Genomic DNA, 21,155 nt, shown 5'->3' with positions numbered 1-21,155 from the left:
AGCTGGCCTGGGCCACCACATCTACGGACCAGTGACACAACTGGGTATTCTTGAAGCACCCCTGCTGATGAGAAGCAGAACGGAGAGCTCGCCCTAACTATATATCATGTGAGCCTATATGGGTAAAAGCTTACTTACCTCATTTTGGCACGAAAGGTCCGAGGGGAATCACGATACCTCCACACCCTTCTCATTGCCTCTCGTGTTCCCGCAGGGGCAGTACCAGCATCCAGAACAGTATACTTGGCAGCAGCTGGGGTTGAGAACTGATATCAGAGAGCCAAATCCAGGGAGGGCTCCAACCATGCCCCAACACACCTGCAGTGACCAGGTGAGTGTAACAGTGAGTTACCAATTGGCATTGACTGACTGCAATTAAAAGGGTATGCCTGACCTTTACAGTATTTTGCTGGCATCCTCACTTCTCAGTACTAGAGTGGTGAAATAATCTACTGGTGTTCACTACTCCTAGTCGCTTCTTCCTTGACCCAGTACTGTAACAGGTTGAATGAGAAATTGAGGGGAGCTGCTTTAAAAGGTTGGTGGAGGGCTAGGTTGGTTGGTATCAGGAAAAGGGGGATACCATGTCTTGCCTGTGGGTTCCCTCTTCCTAATCCCCAAGGGTTCTCCCCTACGTCTCCTCCCCGAAGGTCGGGATCCAAAAGCAATGGCCTTTCCCTGGCCACCTGAGCAGAGGCTCTAGAGGGATTCGGAGTGAGGGTTCCCTTGGGTTTCTCACAATACCCAGACACACCAGATATCAATTTGATTATGGCCCATAGCATGACGTTAGATGAAAACCCTGCATTGGATATAAACACGAGTTAAAAATGTGGCGGGTGGAGCAGGGGAGCCCTGGGAAAAGAATATAGTGATGACTTATCATATGCTATGGAAGGTACTCCCCAAGGATGTGCAAAAGGATTTAGATAAGGTAGTAGGGATTGAAGTAAAGGGGTGGGCTACGATTCAGGCAATAATAGTGCATCATTGTAGGAGAAGGCAGGAGCAGGAAAAGGAAACAGCAGAGCAGGCGTAGAAGGCTGAAGTGAAGTTAGTACAGAAGAAGTTGGCAAAGTTAAGTGTAGAAGGAGCACTGATTACCAGCTCCCTTGATGGTCAGCAGGACGCAAGGCAAGAACCGGAATGGATAAAAGTTTACCAAGGGTATCCAAACAATAAAAGGGATGTGGGAGGTTATCAAAGGGTAAGAGGAGGTTTCTGGGGAGGACGAGGAGGTGGATTTCGAGGAATGAGACTGAGGTTTGGGGGACCGCGACCGTGTGGGACCTGCAGCAGGACAGGACACTTTGCACAAGAGTGTATGAGCTGACCAGTATATTATTATGGACCCCTTGCTTATCAGGGAGGACCCGTCTTTGTGTTTACATACCATCTGCCATCAAAGATGATGCCCCCAATCGCCCCAGGATGCCTACAAGCACCTAAACCTGGACAATCACCACAGTATAAGTACCCAACAACAATCACCACAGTATAGGTATCCAACACCTCCACACCACCAAATGCATAACCCAAATTCTACCCCAGCATATTTGCAACAGCAAGCCCCACAGTCCCCATCTCAGCCCTGGGAAAAGGACCCCCTAACACCTGGAACGGTCACCCATTACACAGGATTGAATGTAATAGGTGGGAACATTTTTCCACTTCCGGGGTCAAACAACTATCCCCAATAAGACAAGCCACAGACCGCCCTGATGTGCCCAGTCCTGTTAGTAACTGCCAATCCGGAAGAGGAATCCCAGGTAGGTGTGAGGATAGATAGTAAAACAATCACCTTCATGGTAGACATGGGAGCTAAATCCTGTATTAAGGACGGTCACTTTCCCTTATCAGGAAGAGTAATGGACAGGCAGGGGTTCTCTGGGGCAATAATGTTGGTTCCATTTTCAGAAGACTTACCCATCAAGGTAGGTATCCAAGAGGTGGTAGCCCTGTTGTGATTTTCAAAAGGTACCCCAGTGGACTTGCTAGGTCGGGTCCTCCTGAGCAAGGTAAACAAGGCTATTGCATTTACTGAGGACAGTGTAGTGTGCTCAACCCCGGGAATATATCATGCTAGGGCTGCTGTGATAACATGAGCACAGTGATTGCACTACCAGACGGGCGCCTATTCATCCAGATTTGTTCCTATATGGAGTAACAGTGTTGGTGGGATGGATGCCAGGAATAAACGAAAAAACATAGAGAATGCCAGTGGTATTTGTGATTAGGCCAGCATGCCCTCAGGAACATGCCCCAAGTACCATCCTCACACTAGATCTGGAAGAGGTAATAATCAAAAAAGAGAAAGTAGTACTGGTAGGGACTGACGAGGAAGAAGGTGAGCGGTGGATGGTTTTGTGTATAGATCTCACTCAGCCATTAAGGGGGGTGTCTGATGAGGATTTGTTCTAAAATGTTGACAATGGTGGAGAAATGATTTTTGAAATATGTATCCCTTGTCAGTATCGCACACTACACTTATTGCAAGACCAGTACCCTCTCACTTGCAGGAAGACATGGCAAAGGTACCCAGCACATTGTGAACTAACAACCCTCACAATGTAGGTTTATTGAAGAGCATAGGGGACATTCACATACAGCTGATGCAGAGTGCAGTATTAACTAGAGTACAACAACACCCATTATCCAGAGAGGCAGATGAAGGGATGTATGACACCATTGTGGCATTATGGCAGCAGGGCATAATAGTACCATCAGAATCCCTCTGCAACATGGCTATATATCCTGTCAAGAAAACCAAGGGGTCAAGTTGGAGAATTATACAGAATCTCCGCCCTTTGAATATCATTTGACACAACACAACTCAACACACTGTTGACATTACTTGCAGAAAGGGGGTACAAAGTGGACAAGGACAAAATGCAGTATTGTCAGAAGGAAGTGATATACTTAAGGCAAATGATATCCTCGGCAGGAAAAAGGGTGACCCCCGAGAGAGCAACTGCAGAAAACACACCACAGCCTACCACTGTGAAAGAGATGCAATCGTTTTTAGGATTGTGTAACTATTGTAGAGCCTCGATTTTTGACTACTCTAGCTAATCAAAGCCTTTGCTGCAAGGATTTAAAGAAGCGCAGAATATTAAATGGTCACTCATATGGACTGGACAAATTATCACATGTTTTCAAGCACTTAAGAACACTATCAGTAACGCTGCAGTGTTAGCGTCCCCCTATTACTGTCACAACCCTCAGCCCTGATCCCCACTGGCAAGCCCAGTGGCCAGGTGGAATCAGGGCTCGGATCACTAATAAGGCCTGGCATCCACTTCTCAGGCCCTCTTGGGGCCAGTCCTGGCGCCTTTGGCACCAGGCTCATCAGTAAGGAAAGACATCTGCTTGAAGAACTACTTTTTTTAAGCTTTCAACCAACATGGAGGCATCCAAATAGCTTGATTCCTAGAACCAAGATATGCGGTCTAGTGTTTTGGGTGTGGTGGCCTAGGGACAACTTTACCTGGACTACTTTAAAGTGGCTATTTAAACCACACCCGAACAAGACAACACGCTTCGCGCTACTTTGTTTCTAGCAACGTGACGCTCACTGTGTCCAGCTTTCTCACGAGCCTGGTGAATTCTAGACCTGCAGAAAAACCAAGAACATCGTTAGCAGCAGAATCTTACCTGCATTCATCATCCTTCACTGCTCGCAGCTCCTGGGCAGCTCTGTTGGTGGAGTTCACCGCCCGGATCGAAGGACCTGAGAAAAGGAGAAAGACATCATTAAAGGAGGTAGTGGAGACATTACAACCACAAAGCGCTTAAAGACTTACCTTGTTGGATGCTTTTCGGCCGGCATAGCTCCGGAACTCCATCTGCGCTGGGAACTCACCGCGACCTACGAAAAGAGAAAAGCACAGGTCAGTGAGGACAAGACATCGCTGCGCTACAGAAGGCGCCTCCTTATCGCATCATAGCGCTATAGCACGCCATCATCTCCTGGTGAGAACCAGCATATCCAGTTCTCCAAGCGGACACTCCGCGCTCCTAGGGAGATATAAAAAGAGATTTAGAACAGAGAAAAGGCATGCAAGAATTGCAACGCCATCAATCGCAATAAGACCTACCTGAAAGACACTACAAGGGCAGCAGTCAGTGAAGAAACTGGACCACCCGCGCCCACAAAAGACAACGCGCCCCTGCCCAGAGAGCAGGATGGAGAGCCCACTGATTTCGACAACCAGGTGAGAAGAGAACCTGGAGGGGCTGAAAACACAAGGGAGGTGGGGGAAAACTTACCTTGTTCGCCCAGTCCTAATATAGTCTTAATTTCCAGGTGGAATCCCATCGACACCGAGACCACAACAGGGAATCATTGGGAAGGGCACCAACGACCAACTGGCTGGGTGGCGTCTCTGTGGATACCAGGTGAGCGTAACAATTACACAAAGGAATTCGATTTGTTCTGACATTCCAATGGGGAGGTAATGGCAGAGGTGTTGACTGAGATAACATATATGGGACAGAAGCCCTTAGCCTATTACAGCAGGATCTTAGACTCAGTGATGCAGGGTAATTTCCATTGCGAACAGACTTTAGTAGCTGCAGCCTTTTCGATTGAAAAATCATCCACAATAACCATGGGTTGCTCAGTAACATTATATGTGGAGCATGCAGTTTTTGTCATTCTGGAAAAGTCCAAATCAACCCTCACTACACAGAGAGTGTTGGGTTATGAGGTCATACTATTCAATCCTTCCATTCATAGTGTAAGGTGTCACACAATGAAACCTGCTACATTCATTGCAATACCCGTTCAGCCAGGGGAGGAAGTGCATGACTGTGTTATGAGGAGGACCAAATTCAAGCAAGCAAGAATGCACTCGAAGAGGGGAGGGGCTCCTCATTGATGGTCCATTGAAGATTGATCAGGAGATTGTACAAAGGCATACAGGTGCTGCAGTGGTGCGCCTCATAGACTGGGAGTATGAAGTAGCAATTGAAAAGAGGTTACCAACACATTATTCTGCACAAGCAGCAGAACCCATTGCACTGATTGAAGCACAAGAAGCATCACAAGGGTGTCTAGTAACAATATATTCTGATTCGGCGTATGTCACATCTACAGTACTTTCATGGTTGTCCAGATGGAGAAGATGGTTCAATAGGTCTGATGGGATGCCTGTGCAGCATGAATCATTGCTAGAAAGATTCAATTATGCCTTATCCTACCCATCAGTATTATCCATGGTGAAATGTGGCGCCCACACCAGGACACAGACATTGTTTGACTCTGTAATGATGCTGCAGATAAAACCACTAAAGAAGCAGCGCATTTTGAAGTGCTGGACATCACGGCATATCCTGAGGTAGACAAACAACAATTGCAGCTAGCAATGGCTTACACAGCAGTCCAGCTCACACAAATAATTGAATTGCAGGGTCAGGCATCCCAAGGGAAGAAGGATTAGTGGGTTAAACATGGGTGCTCACTCTCACCGACCGATCTTATCTGGAGACAAAAAATTACAGGTAAAGTAATAATGCTGCAAGAATTGCTTATGGTGCTCTTGAGCAACTTCATTACCCGACGCATATGTCTAAACTGTATTTTGAAGCTGACATCCAGGAGGACTGGTTTGTCCCTTACCTTTAAGAACACATCGAAAGATGTGTGGCAAACTGTACTATCTGCCACAGCCTCAGGACATTGTGTATCATATTGCCACATCCAACAGGGCCCTTTCAAGAGCTCCACATAGACTATGTAGACATGATAAACAGATGCCGTAACTATCATTAATATGCATGTTGTGCTCAATTTATCACCCTCACACCAACAGGATTGTGGAATGTTTCAATGATCTATTGAAACAAAAACTGTCAAAGTTGTGTGATATGCTAAAGAGGAATTGGCTGAATTGTCTTCCTCTGGTTCTGTTCAGCCTTAGGAACCAGCCAGGTAAGGACCACCAATTGTCCTCACACGAGATAGTTATGGGGAGAAGGGTGCACACACCACTGACACCTGCATGCAGTGCATCAGATGCACACAGGGCAGCTGAGATGTTAGGAGAGGAATTTCAGGGGTATTTGAGGAATTTAACAAAGTATATTAAGATCCTATCTCAACAGCTTGCTCCCAGGAGAGAAGAAACAGCTGGCATGCCTACAATCAACCCAACATTTCCACAGGCCCGGAGATTTCATATATGTGTGGTCAATCGTGAGAAAGTGGAACAAATGTCTTTACCAAGGCCCGTTTGGGGTGGTGTACGCCAATCCACCTGCTGTGAGAGTAAAATAATTGCGTATTGGGTACACTTATTTGATGTTCGAAAAGCAACTGGTACAGTCCCACCTCCTACAGGCCCTCAAGAACATTGACATTAAACAATGAATGTAGTGACATTTATAGTGACATTCTTGGAACAAATGTGCCTCCACGGGCACCAGGATACTGAGTATTCTTCTTCCTCACAGCTTCCAACATTGAGAAATCATGCAATGTATATATTGTTATATATAGGCTGCTTCTTTTTCTGTCTTCTTCTTTCCTTTATTGTAGGGAATTTTATATGGGTTGTGCATATAAAGGGGGTATAGCAAGGATACACAAACATCAGGTAATGGGAAGGCAAGAAATAAAATGGAAACATAAAATTAAATCGAATATAATGAATATAAAGGAGTTATTTTGGATACCGATGTGGATAATAGGTCTCTGACCCACGCCATAGAGGACCTCCAATACTTGCGGATTGCCATGGAAAAGGGGGCTAGAGTGAGCGCTGAAGACTGTTATCTGTTGTTTGCCATGTTGCAGCACTCTTATGCCTCAGGGCCCTTGTCTCAAGTGCTTTAGAAATACATTACATAAATAAATAAACTGGTTGGATTCAATGTTTTCACAGGCCCCGTCTTGCTTGCGGATAGCTGTTAAAGCACTGTTTCCTATCATAGTATGTTTTCTAGTCATTTATTGTTTGTGTCAAATGATTCTAGTGTGCTGCTCCAAGACGCTGCCAAAGAGTGCAATGATGATGGCAGTGTCCATAATAACAGGTAAAGATGCTCCTCTCACAAAACATGTGTAGACACAGACGAAAAAGTGGAATGGTGAAATAGAGCACAGGATGGTAAGAGTAGACAAACCAGTTGTTTCCCTGGGGACACTGTCCTACCCCCGCCTGATCCAGAAAATGATGTGGAGCATTGGGTAGATTTGGCAGGAGATGGGGGATGTTGTTTCATGACGTGTACCCCAGAAGAATATGTCCGGATGGGTGAAAGTTTATGCCACGTGTGCAGAGTGTGGGTGCCTAAAGACGACAATTATGGAAGAAGGGAAGCTGGGTTAGTTAATTAGAATTGTTTATAGGTTTTAGCCAATGTGGAGTGCAGGATCATGTTGTAATCCTTTTTATGCATAGTTCTCTACAAAGGATGTTACTTCTTAGGGTTTTCCTTGCAAACGGTGCATCGATTATTTGGGATTGTTTTTTATCGGTTGGGTTTTGGTCATACACCCATGACATGTATAGAGGTAGAAGTGGGAAAATACAAATATGAACCACTTCCAACTTTTTCGTAAACAGACATGTACATCCCTTTCTCAAACCATTGAAAGCCTGTAAATCATTATTTATATGCAATCTGATACCATACCCAACGGAAGAAACGTAATACAACTCTGTCGCTTCAGTGTTTAAGTGTGGAGGGACTGTCAATATTTCATCATTGTTTAGAAGAATGTAATGTGGAAGAAAATGTAGTTAATGAGTGTGCAACCTGCTTAGGAAATTGACTCCTTTGAGTCCCAAGGTACGCTCTGGGGGGTAGGTATCAGTGCGATGTTAAGTGCCTCTAGCAGAACATTATGGTTTCACTTCTGCTTGTAAATGCGCACAATAAAAAGAAGAGTGAATAAAAAATCAGTTCATGTTACTTTACATGGAAATCTGAATAAAAAGGTAATAAATATGGATGCTGCCCTGCCAGAGGGAATTGCTGTAGCAGAAACAAACAGAGCACTCGTGAAGAAGTCTATTCTTCGAAAAGCAATACATTTATGAGAAAAGCAAATAGATTCAATTTAAAAACAAACTTTATTACCTATTTATTCTCTAATCTAATTTCTTTAGAGGCAACATTTTCAGATGTTCCACCCATTTGGCTATTCAAGAAAAGAAAAAAAGCTTTTGCTCAGCCCAAATATCAAATTTACAGGAATTAATGTGAATAGTTGAACATACGGATGCAGAGTGTTATGGCATGGCAGGAGCACTGCCCGGCCTGTGCGCACGCACAGACACATGCAGTGACATCAGAGAACATCACTGTGGGCAATAAAAGGCACGGCTGATGGCATGAGAACCAGACCACGTGTAGTACTCGGTACTAAGCTGATATTTGTGCACTTTATATCTACAGCCCCCAGGCCCTATTGCATCGCAGGCCTCCTAGTAAAGCCCAGCTGCATTCCCTCTCACTACAGCGGCTCATGAGCGACTCCATGGGTCCTCTAGCAGCCATCAGGAAATCTACTCCTGTAACGATGATGGTGGCCTCAAGAGATCCAGAGTCCCCGGCAATAGGATCACCTCCAGAAGTGCCTTTGGCTGCCAATACAGTAGAATCTAGCATCTGGTCATGAAGGTGGGATGGGAGACTCTGCCGAGGACGCACCCCTTCTACCTCCCCATGCCCAGGACAGCAGCCAAACCAATGCACTCACGTATCCCTATCATAGAATTTGAGGCATACAATGCCCTTTCAGCAGTAGGCCCAAAGTGTGCACTATCAGTTGATACCATGAAGGAAAATTATGGCAACTCCAAAAAGTCTGCAATGCTATTTTACACAGGACCTAGGGTGCACAAAGGTTTCAATAAACTGGAACCTATTGACAATTCACACACAGCAGCAAACACAGCTGTGGCTAACTACTTTAACCTGCAGGCCAATGCAGAATTTGAAAGATTGCAACTATGTCAGGGGTGCCAGGTGGAGCAAGTAACGAATGATGAGTTCCAGACAAGACTTTGCCAACTGGCCTCTACCTGCATGCGTACAGACAAAACAGATGGGATTTCAACCCGACTGATACAGTGATGCTACTACAACAAGCTGAGAAGACAGATCTTAAGAGGATCCAGCCTGTCACTGCAAAGAATCTTGGATCTGAGCTGCTCACACAGTTTCACACAACCACCAGCACAAGGGAGGGGAAAGGCCAGCAAAACCTCCAACAAGTATCAGATGATGCAAACATCACAGACAGCTACCAAAAAGTGCAACCATTGTGGAGGCAGTGTGCTACCCCCTGATAGAGGCCCGGGAGAGGTGCAGAATGTGCGAAATACGGTAGGTTCAATCACTTCGCCAGTGTGTGCAGAGCAGGCACTTTCATACAACCCTCACTATGCCACAGACCAATGAGGAAAGGAGTTTAGTATGTGGATGCCAAGCACATGTCTAACCAGGAGGAGTCGGAGGATAACCATGCAGTGTTCCGCATCTCAATATTAGGCCACAGCTCAAACGAATGGTGCCAACCGTGCTGAAGATTCCTAGTTGGAGGCACTCCTATGCCCATATTATCTGAAACTGACATACCTGTAAATGTCATGAGTAGTGCACAATACAGACAAATCAACGCACGCCCTCCAATCAGGCCCACCAAAGTGAGGATCTTTGTCTACAGTAGCGACACACCCATCCTGCTAGATGGAGTGTCCAAGGCAACGTTTCAACGTGAAGACTCGGTAGTGCATTGCAAACTGTACACCCCTGCTAACACCTACACACTTCTCAGCTGCGACAACACAGAAAACATGGCCCTATTCGGCATGTTTGCAGACAAGATTGAGAGACTTCTTAAAGACTGTGCTGATCTATTCCAAGGGATATGCTGCCTGCAGTCCCAGGCGGTGTGTTCCCACATCGACAAGTAGGTCCAGCAGGTGGCGCTGATGCACATGTGCATCCCTTTCCGCCTACGCCCACCAGTGGAAGAACTGCGTAAATTGGACACAGGCTGGAATAATCGAGAAAGTGAAGGGGCCACAGCCTCTGGGTATTACCCATTTTAGTGGCCGAAAAACCCAAGAGACAAGAGCATGTGCATATCAACATGCATCTAACGAAAGGCACAGTCAAATTGGATGGATAATATCGACTCCTACTCTGGAAAAACTTTCTCAAAGCTCATGATGACTGTGGGGTTTAATTTTCTACTCAAATAGGACTCCCCCGCTGTAGAGACTCAGCTTTGGGATCTCCTCAACAGCAGAAGTATTTCAGAACATGATCCATGCAGTCATCACAGGGATGCTAAATGTGAGTGACAACATCTTGGTCTTCGCGAAAACACTGTTGAAACATCATCATGCTGAAGGCAGTTCTGCAGAGATTGAGAGAGCATGGACTGACCCGGAACAAAAAGTAATGTGAATTCTATAAAGATCATTTGAAATTCTTTGGTTTTTTCTTCCAAAAGGAAGGTGTCCTGGCAGACCTGAAAACAGTGAGACATAAAATCTATGCCTCCCCAAAGAATCAGTCTGAGGTGCACAGTTTTCTAGGGAATGTGAACTACTTTAGCAGATTCATCCCTGGTCTTGCCACCCTCACAGAACCTCTCAGGAAGATGACAAAGTCATCAGGACAATAGGAATGGGGTTGGCCACAGATGAAATCACAGAAAATGCTCACTAGACACTGAACTGGTTGTAGATGCCAGCCCCCATTGGCTGGGTGCTGTCATCAACCAAATGCTCAAAGTCAAGCATCATCTTTCCTGTCGCATTTGCGAGACGTGCGCTCTCCCCGCCAGAGAAGAGGCATGTGCAAATTGAAAAAGAAGCTTTTGCAGTCATCTGGGGATGCAGACATTTTCACCAAAACCACTATGGCAGACCATTCAAGGTACTCAAGGACCACAAGCAACTGGTACCCATTTTCGATAGCTCCTCGCTACACCCTCCTCAACAAATTGAAAAGTTGACACGCCAACTACAAGAATACAACATAAAAATTATATGCCACGTAGGGACTGGAAAACCAGCTGATTTCCTATCACTGCCACATCACAAAGCCACATCGCAAGAAACGCACAGGGCAGGCTTCCTGGGCTGGAACCTGCGGTCAAAACAATAATTGCAAAGTTGCATTCCCTGCCAAGCAACTGGATCAGTGTCGCACCCAGCACCCAGGTAAACTATGCCCTTGGGTGGTAGTCCCTGGGAACCCATCAGCACTGTATTTGGCTCTCGAACGGACGGAAGGCACACTCTGGTGGTCATAGATGAATTCACTCATTTCCTCGAGGTCGAAATTGTGAGGTCCTCATCAGTCGCCTCAGTCAAGTTCGAGAAAATACTCGCCACGCACAGCTTGCCGGTCTCAGTCAAATCTGACAATGGACCCCTTTCAGGGAAGTAAATTAAAAGCCTTTTTGGACTACCTGGATACAGTACACCAAAGTATCACCCCATGCTGTCTGCAAGTGAATGGAGATGCAGAGCAGTTTATGCAGCACTGAGACCGGATTAGATCAGGAGAGTGCCATCTTCTAATTCCTGAGGGAATACCGCACAATGCCTCACAGAGCCACAGGTGTTATTTCTGAGAACCTCCTTATAGGGAGGACTCAGCGCACTACCATACCGACCTCAAACAAATGTGCAGCCACAGAATTTGATGCTCAATGCAGCGAGAGCCAATAGCATGAGAGAATTAAGGCTGAGAGCCTGTGTATATATAGGGGGCTCAGTTCTATTGAAAAGAGCAAGGCAGCAGAGGAAATTTCATCTTCCCTTTGACCCACATCCAATGGTGGTGACAGCAAAAGAAGGCACCATAAACAGAGCCACAAGGGATTTCCTTCCAGTTATTCATAACTCCTTGCGCTTCAATCCTCTGGCGAGCAGAGGAACTGTCACCATCAAAACAGAGGAAGACATTGCTGTGCGTGAAGTTTCTCCGCAACTGGTTCACAAGATACAGTCAGCGGTGAGGACACATTTATGGACCTGCTAGACGAATGGGCACCTGCACCGATGGAAGCAAGTTTTCCCTGTGAAAGTGAGCAACTGAGGAAGCACTGTTACCTACCACAAAGAGAAGCTGGCCTCCCAGAAAGATTGAAGGACTATGCTATGGGGTCAGATATGTCACTCACATAACTATTTACAATTGTTAAAGGGGAGAAGGGATTTTATGGTGAAGCGGTCTACTCCTGTAACACTGGTGGCTTGCTGACATCCAGTGTTTCCAGCAATAAGATCATCTCCAGTGCCTTGGGCTGCCAATCCAGGCAGGATCTAACACAGAGTGCTGATTTGTTGCATTGTGTAGTTCAGTTCACTGTGATCATGGAACAAGAGTAAGGAACGTAGAGCGCTCACTAAACTGAATGTACATCTGGATGCTTTGGAGATGTCCCTACAACATTTTTGGATTTGTTTCTTGTTTAGATTGAGTTCAATGCGAGGAACACTAAAGGACATATTTATGTGTTGATAAAATGTGTTATTTTTTACCAATGTCAGTGGTATACATTTTATTGGCCTGAAAAGCATTGGGAGGTTTTGGCACTCGGCGCAGCTTAATTGGGAACATTCAGCACAAGCAGTTTAGACCAGATTAGAACACTCATCTCATTCTCTGTCTCACCTATACTAATGAGCGTGCCATGATCAGGCTCCCATCTAAGTGCCACCTGTACCATTCAGCGATGCCACTGTGTTTCTAAACTGCAATTCTGTATATCTATATTAGCATTACAAGGTAAAGTAGTGAATCTGTTCTCACCTGTATCGGTCAGCACTGACCTCGGAGGGGTAGTGACAGTAGAGATGAAAAGGCTTGATGCACTGAGTGCAAAATATCAGCTCGCCTCCTTCTCTGCAAACTCCACATTTTTCACCGGGAAGCTGTTTCTATTAAAACAAGATGGGAAATGTCAAGGGTTGTGAACAGAGCTCATTTAAGCCTGCTTGCTGTTCTATCTCCAAAAGAACATATAAAATCTATTTGGAATACAAAAAATATCCTGAATCTTTCCCCACCCACTCTCTAATTTCAACACAGCCTGTTGGATCTTTGGTGCGACATAACCCATATCTTGTGTGTCTCTGGACTCACTTCCTTTATGTAGCTACAGAGATTCTTCTCATCGGCACACATGCACCTTCCTTTCCTGTCACTCTCTGGTCGGACTCCCTTGGCCCTCTTCCTGCTCCCACCTGTGGGTCATCTTCAACTCCACACTCTCCTTTTCGCCTCACATCTCTGATGTCTCTAAGACTATCAACTGCACCTCCTCAGAGGTATTCTTCATTTCCTCTCCTTCCCCCAGAAGCTTACTGTCTCTAGAGCTCTAGTTCTCTCTAGGCTAGACTACTGTAACAGCCTCTTTCTAAATGTGCCTGCTTCTACTCTCTGCCCTCTGCAACTCACCCAGAACAGGACTGCGAGACTTGTCCATGGCCTCAAGCCCTGGGATGGTATCTCTCCAGCCCTGAAATCTCTTCATTGGCTCCCAGTGGCTGCAAGGGTTAAATTAACCCTCTGCATTGTCCACAAGTCTTTTTGGGGCCTGGGTCAGTCGCTTCTCCAAGCAAAGGGTTGGGGGTAGATCTCTTCCTTTGGCTGGGGCCTCCCTCTGGAACAGCCTCCCTGCCACTCTGAAACTTGAGGAGAACCATCTCCGGTTTCGGAAGCACCCCAAGATCTTTCTCTTTGCTTCTGCCTTCACTCTTCCTCTCTGCTGCTGATTTGTCTGCTTCGACTCCGTGCACCGGGCTACCCTCTGATTTTGGGGCCAGGTCCTTACCCACCCAGCCACACACCCGCACTGCCTCCGGGCAACCCTTGCACTTGTGTCCATATCTGTAACCCTACAGTCCCCCTACCTGCACTTATCAGACACCCCCTGTCTGCGCTTTAAACCTTGCACTTGCCACCCTGCTGGCTGCACTACCAGTTGTTTGGTATCCCTTGCTCAGCACCTTCCACCTCTCCCCTCTCCCTTGCATATTTCCCCTTCCTTCTCCCCTGCACATGCACGTTCTCAATGTCGCTGGGTCTAGTAAGATTGTTGTTTTTGTCCTCCCTTGTTCCCCTCCCTTGCCTCGTCGCGCTCTGAAACACTTGTGTATGAGCGCAATACAAATAAAATATCATATTATTTCATACACTGCCAGATGGGTCTCTAGGAAAAGTTAAAAAATAATGTACTCTGTTACTCAGGAGCACTGCCAGTTGACACCCTCGGGATGAACATTAACTGGTTGTTAGTGGTGAACCGCTCCATTGATGATAACTACTGTTCATTGGCATCTGAAGGTACACCCAAACAAATGCAATTTTGGACCTTGTTTGTGATTCCAAATAATGCTGCTCATTTTGTACATACAAGATACATGACACATAAATACTCATCCCCATCACAGGCAACTTAGAACAGGACACCATTTGCATTAACAAAATCTACTCTCTCATTGAGAACTGGATGGCATTCAACAGCCTTTGCCTCAAAGGAGAAATAACAGATCCTTATAGTAGGTGCCCCCGCCAACTTAAACAAGCTACATCGAGACTACAAATCTATTGTTATAGAGGGTACACTCATCTATATATCTAGCCAAGTCAAAACTCTAGGGGTCTATCTCGACTCTAGCCTCACCATGTGCAAACACTTAAACTCACTCGCCTCATCCACAGCGTATACTGCTAAAAGTATTGATCTAAGTCGACCTTTCCTCACATCCCAAAACTGCATACCACTGGCAAGAGCCCTTATCCTATCCAAGATCGACTACTGTAACATACTGTTAGGGAGAATTCTCTGTTTAGGCTGAATTTCCCTACCTAGTGAGTCCCCCAGCAGCTTTGCTGGATTTCTGGGGTTTCTTTTTTTTTTCTCCTTCCAAGAGTGAGACTCCTTTTACCCTCACTCTCGGGCATGTTGAAGTGTGTTTTCTTGGTTAAACCTTGTGTTGAATGGGCTATGGGGTCTTTTACTCCATAGGGCCTCATGTATTTTTGTGATGTGGGTTACACAGCACCCTCTGTGCCGTGACCCAGGGGTGTCCTAGGGACTCCCCAACATAGACTCCATACCCTGGGACTGACTACTGTCTCCCAGGGCATGTAAAGTCACCAAAGACTTTGCTAGTCTTGAATCCTGAACAGAACCAGTACAAACCATCATATTGTGGACGTACTGGCTGGGGCAATTCGATTGCCCCAGGGTCTGTTAGTCGAGGGGGCACGTCTCCGTCCCCCCTGATCGAGTTTTGGCTGGTGGCAGTGGAAACTACTTTTTATATTCGACCGCGAATATTTCCCTATGGGATTTCCCATTGTTTTAGGCTAACACATTTAATTATTTATTTACGGTAGCCTTAAACATACCGCCGGTTTATATATTTATTATTATAACTCCGGTTGGGACTTTTTGCCAAAACTTGATTCTAAAATGGCGTTGGCGTTCGCCTCTGTAACTCTGACCCAAAGTGGAGCCCTTTGTTCCACTTTTGGCGGGCTTCTCCACAGAAGCCCTCCAAAGTGGTGCCACTCTGTCTGGGGTACTTAGGAGGGGTGGAGGGGGATTTAGGCACCCTGGACTGAGTTACCTTGGTAACTCAAGTCGCACTCCGTCCTGATTGGCCCAAGTGGTGAGCCGGCCGGCTCACCACTTAGCATGTTTGAGTGACAGCTAGGCTGGGTGAATGGGGGTTTGCTGCATAAAAGCAGGGCTTTGGGGACTGGAACTTCAGAAGTCGCCACAGGACCAAGAATCCGACGAGGGAAGAGCTGAGCCGACCTGCTTCGACGACACCACCCGGTGGAGCCCTGCTGAACCCTCTCACCACTTTTTCCAACGACCGAGGAGAACTCTTAACGGAGTGGCTCCTTCCCTTGACTGGTGGGGACAACCAGTTTTCACCTTCTTTCCGTTCTTCGAGGTATCCCGTGGCCGCCTTGCCAGTGCCAAGCACCCCGGCAACCGGAACCCCACCACTTTTACCCAACCGCGAAAGTCGGTACAACCCTTTAACCGGAGGACTCCGCGGCTGGTTTCTTCCCTGGCAGTGCAACGACCTTCGTCTTCTGCTCTTCAGCGAGATCTTCTTCTCCCCTGACCGACGTCGAGCCTTGCTGCCACTGCCTGGAACAACTGCCACCGCTGGAGGATCCTTTCCGCTTAAGGTACCGTGTTCCGCCTGGCTCCCTTGCCACCGACTGTACGAGGTAGTTTTAGCCCTCGGCTTTCGATCCTGGGATTGCCTGGGACACTTTGGCTAAACTTTCTGAGCCTCTCTAACTCTTTTCCGAACTCTTTTGCAAGACTCTGAATCCCTACCAACTGTGTGATCTTGGGCACGTTTTCGCTCTGTCTGCTCTAAGAGGGGGCCCTGCTTAGTGACTTTTGCTCACCTGTGACTTTGTGCTTCTTTGAGCTTACCAAAAGTGTTCTTGACCTTAGAGTGGTGTGTTTATCCTAATTCTGCTCTTTTTCCCTCCCTTCTTTAACCTACTAGAGTGTCATCTAACGTTAAGCGCTCACCTCTGTTTTAATTATGTGGTGTTAACCTAGAGTTGTCTAGATAGGAGTAAGGGTTGAAACTGCTTTCATTATAACTGTGTTTGAAGTGTTTTTACTATATTTTGCTAGAATGATTTCAACTTATGTGTATTTGATAAATAAATAACTATATACTTTTGAAACCAAGCTCTGGTCAGTGTTTGCTTGTGCTATTGTGCCTGAGTACATATTGTGTATACTTTGCATACTGCCTAACTCTTCTTGAGGGAGGTCTGACTGCTCAGCCACAGCTACCAGGTAAATCTGGGTGGTGCGGACTGCTACCAAGTGGGTTTACTGCTATACCTGTAGTCTTAAATCTTTTGCAGTGGTCCCCAAGGGAACTGCACAGGTTTCTGCCTAACACTGGTGTACAGCGGTGGGATTTGTATTAAGTATACATTTTAGTGTGCTTTAGATACCTTAGTGCAACTAACCACAAAGCTTAGCACTATAAAAGTAAACCTCTAACATGTCAGTTATAGAAAGCTATAGTCAGGAGTCCCTTGCAGCCAAAACTGCTGATTGTTTAAGAGTGCTCTGTAAACATAAGGACCTCCTGACTAAGGGCAAGAAAATGGAGCTAATTGAAAGATTGTTAGCTAACCAAAGTCTGGGTGAGGGTTCAGAGGAACCTACCACTCCAGCAACTGTAGATGACAGTATTGAAATTAACATGGAGCAAAATGTTGATGATTCTGAGGATGAGTCAGAAGAGGAGGGTGAGGCTGTTGTGACTGTCCCCCCTAGGCCTCTGCCTGCTCTACCTGCTGTACCTACTGGGCCTTTACCAGGTCCCACATTTAGTCCTCAGTACTTTGAACTGGAGAAAATGAAACTAGAATTGGAGTATAAGAAACTGAATGCTCAAACTGACAAAGAACTAAGGCTAAGGGAAATGGAGCTCAAGTATGAGCTAGAAATGAAGAAATTATCTGTTGAGAATGCTTCTCTCTCTGGCTCCTCTAGAGGTTCCAGTCCTAAAAGACCCCGGATGCCTAAAGAATTGGTTGGTATGTATGAGCCTAAGTTGGATGTGTTGGATTGGTTGTCTCTGTTTGAATATAATCATGGGCTCCAGAACATCACAGGAAATGACTTACTCACCTGGTTGTTCTCTAGGCTTCCCCCTGTTGCAACTGATGTGGTAATGGAGATGGGGGAGGAGGATAAGAAGGACTATGAATGTGTGAAACTAGCTTTGATAGCTAGGTTTGGGAAGACCCCTTCCCAGTATCTTAAGAGGTTTAGGAGCCTCAAAAAGCATGATGGTACCCCTTGGGCTACCTGGGTGAGTGAAGGGTTGAAAAACTTAGAGGGATGGATTAAGGGTTACAAGGTGAACACTTATGAAGGTATGAAGAATTTGTTTATGTTGGAGACTATTTATGATGCCTGCTCTCCTGAGCTCAGACAACACTTGGCTGATTCCAAGGAATTAGATTCCCGGAAACTAGCTAAGGCTGCTGACTTGTGGGTTGCCAACAGGGCCACTCACAAGGATTCTGGGATAACTCAGAAAAAGGATGGGGAGAGACAGCCAAAAAAGGACTCCAAAGAGAATTCAAATACTACAAATTCCAAAGAGGGCCCCAAACAAAACTATAAGGGTAAGCCACAAGGGAAACCGAATCAGGCTAGTGTACCTTCTGGTCCAAGACCAGAAGGAGGTCAGAACAAGCCTCCATTCCAGCGAGCCTTTGGCTCATGCTTTGTTTGTAAGGCTACTGACCATGTGAAAGGAGATCCCAGATGTAAGGGTAAACCTTCAGGGGTCCAACTTGCCTCCTTAGCCTTCGCTCCAGAAGAGGAAGTACATATGGCAAGTGGAAACTTTCTATTACTGGCTGATGAACCCACTGGAGTCTCAGCTAGTGTTTCTTTAGTCTCTCTGGGGTTGTGGGAACAACAGAATTTAGATGTATATAACTCTATCCCAGATAATACTAAAGAGTATTATAAGGACAGTGTCCAGGTGAATGGCCAAGAGACTCCTGCCATTAGGGACACTGGGGCCAGCATAACTGTGGTGGATGAATCATTTTTCAAGGCAGAGGATGTTGCTAAGGCACCCAAATGCCTCACCAAGTTAGCTGGTGGGCCTGTGCAGATGTGTCCCCAGTTACCAGTTCTCATCCAATGTAATGATATGGCTGTAAAAATACCTGTCAGTGTACAATGTGAAGTGCCAGGTAGGGTTCTGTTGGGTAATGACCTCAAAGCTCTTGGAGTTGTATCTCATACCCCCAGACCCCCTAGCAAAAGGTTACAGGAGCTCACAAAACCTGCAAGAGAGAAAACCCTGAGAGGGTTATCTCAGGAGATGATGACAGAAATCACTCCTCTCCCACTGGAACAACTTACTGCAGTAACAACCAGATCAGGAGCAAAGGGGCAACCCAAGACTCCTAGGAAAAAGCCAGCAGCAAGCACTCCAGTGCTTCCAACAAGGACTTCCCCTAGGTTGTCCAAAGTTACACCCTTAACTCCACCTCCAGCTGAGGCTGAGAGGGAGGTACAACCCTGTGTGGTTGAGCTAGACTCTGAGGAAGAGCTAGAGGGAGGCCCAAACCTTATTGGAGATTTGGACCCTGGGGACCATCCTGAGCTGCAGTCTTTACTGGCAGAAGGTGGGCCTAGCAGGGCTGCTTTCCGTAAGGGGCAAAGAGAATGTCCAACTCTGGAAGGTCTCCGCCACCAGGCAGCTTCTCAAGCTGATGGGCAAGAGCCTGGGAAGTATAGGTTGCACTGGGAAGGTGGCCTCTTCTACAGTGAACCCACTGAGTCTGAACCTGGAGACTACAAACGCCTTGTAGTCCCACAAGAGAACAGACAACAGTTCTTACAACTAGCCCATGAGATACCTTTGGCTGGTCACTTGAGTTTCAAGAAGACCAAGGAAAGGCTCTCACTCTACTTTTATTGGCCAAAGATGGGGGCTGAAGTAGATAGATATTGTAAGAGCTGCCATACCTGCCAGGTTTCTGGTAAGGTTGGTTCCAAGAATGTGGCACCTTTAGTGCCTCTCCCAGTTGTGGGAGTCCCATTTGAGAGGGTAGGGATTGACATTGTTGGTCCCCTTGATCCCCCAACCTCCTCAGGCAACAGGTTTATACTTGTTGTAGTAGACCATGCTACTAGGTACCCTGAGGCAATTCCTATGAGGACTGTTACAGCTCCGGCTGTGGCTAAGGCCCTCCTTGGTATTTTCACCAGGGTTGGGTTTCCTAAGGAAGTAATCTCTGACAGGGGGTCAAACTTTATGTCCCACTACATGAAAGCCATGTGGAAAACCTGTGGAGTTACTTACAAGTTCTCAACAGCATACCACCCTCAGACAAACAGGTTGGTTGAAAGGTTTAACAGAACCATGAAGAGCATGATAGGTGTTTTAGAGGATCCCCTTAAGAAAAAATGGGACCTTCTACTGCCATGCCTGCTCTTTGCTTATAGAGAAGTCCCTCAGGAGGGAGTAGGTTATTCTCCCTTTGAGCTTCTCTATGGCCATCCGGTCAGAGGTCCATTGGCCCTGATTAAGGAGGGGTTGGAAGGTGCTCCTCCCCTCAAGCCAGTCAGAGTGACTGACTATGTGATAGGTCTCCGGAGGAGAATGTCACACATGATGGCAGAAGCAAGTGACAACTTGAAAGCTGGTCAAGCTCTGGTCAAACATTGGCATGACCAGAAGGCTAACATGGTTGGGTTTACTCAAGACCAGCTAGTTCTAGTTATGCTCCCAACAAGGCAGAGGGCCTTGCAAGACAAGTGGATGGGACCCTTCAAGATTGTGGGAAAGCTTGGAGAGGTCAACTATCTGGTGGATCTGGGCAGACCCAGGGAAGCTCCTAGAGTCTTCCACACCAATAGACTAAAAGCATACATCTCCAGACCTGACGTAGGAGCCTTGCTTCTAGCTTCAGCTGCAGAGGAGGAAGAGAGTGAATCTCTCCCTGATCTCCTCAGAGGGGTGCCTTTAGATGAAAAAGTCGAAGGAGTTAATCTCTCTTCAGACCTGACACCTGAGCAACAAGAGGAGTGCAAATCTATGTAAAATCAGTTTGCCTCCCTGTTCTCACTGTCACCAGGCTTGACCCCTTGGGGCCAGCATGAGATACTCACTGGTGACTGTCTGCCAGTCAAAAGCAGAGGGTACAGAATGTCAGAACATATCAGAACCCACATCAAAGGAGAGGTCAAGAAGATGCTTGATCTCGGGGTAATAGAACCCTCTACTAGTCCATGGTCTAGCCCAGTTGTGTTAGTACCAAAGGCAGGATCCAAAGACTTGAGATTCTGTGTGGACTATAGAGCTCTAAATGCAGTCACCAAGACTGATGCCCACCCTTTGCCCAGGACAGATGAGTTGGTGGATAAACTTGGTGCAGCCAAGTACCTCAGCACATTTGACCTTACGTCAGGCTATTGGCAAATAGCCCTGACAGACCATGCCAAGGAGAAGACTGCATTTTCAACCCCAGTTGGCTTGTACCAGTTTAAGGTCATGCCTTTTGGATTAAAAAATGCACCTGCCACATTCCAAAGGATGGTGAACCAAGTTCTGGCTGGGATGGAAGATTTCTGCATGGCA

At 46.4% G+C, this 21,155-nt stretch overlaps 1 protein-coding gene across 4 annotated transcripts in view; it reads right to left on the bottom strand.

The window, feature by feature from the left end:
- Window positions 1–21,155, bottom strand: part of LOC138491614 (nuclear body protein SP140-like) — a 3,009,150-nt gene that overhangs the window by 147,477 nt on the left and 2,840,518 nt on the right. For all 4 annotated transcript variants that reach the window (XM_069618235.1, XM_069618234.1, XM_069618232.1 and 1 more), the window contains one exon: window positions 12,787–12,914. In XM_069618235.1, the coding sequence (XP_069474336.1) occupies window positions 12,787–12,914 (128 nt within the window). The remainder of the gene's footprint in view (window positions 1–12,786; window positions 12,915–21,155) is intronic.

This window comes from Ambystoma mexicanum, chromosome 10 (assembly GCF_040938575.1).
Source record: "Ambystoma mexicanum isolate Mex_15411 chromosome 10, UKY_AmexF1_1, whole genome shotgun sequence".
Lineage (NCBI taxonomy): Eukaryota > Metazoa > Chordata > Amphibia > Caudata > Ambystomatidae > Ambystoma > Ambystoma mexicanum.
This window is presented reverse-complemented; position numbering and strand designations above follow the sequence as displayed.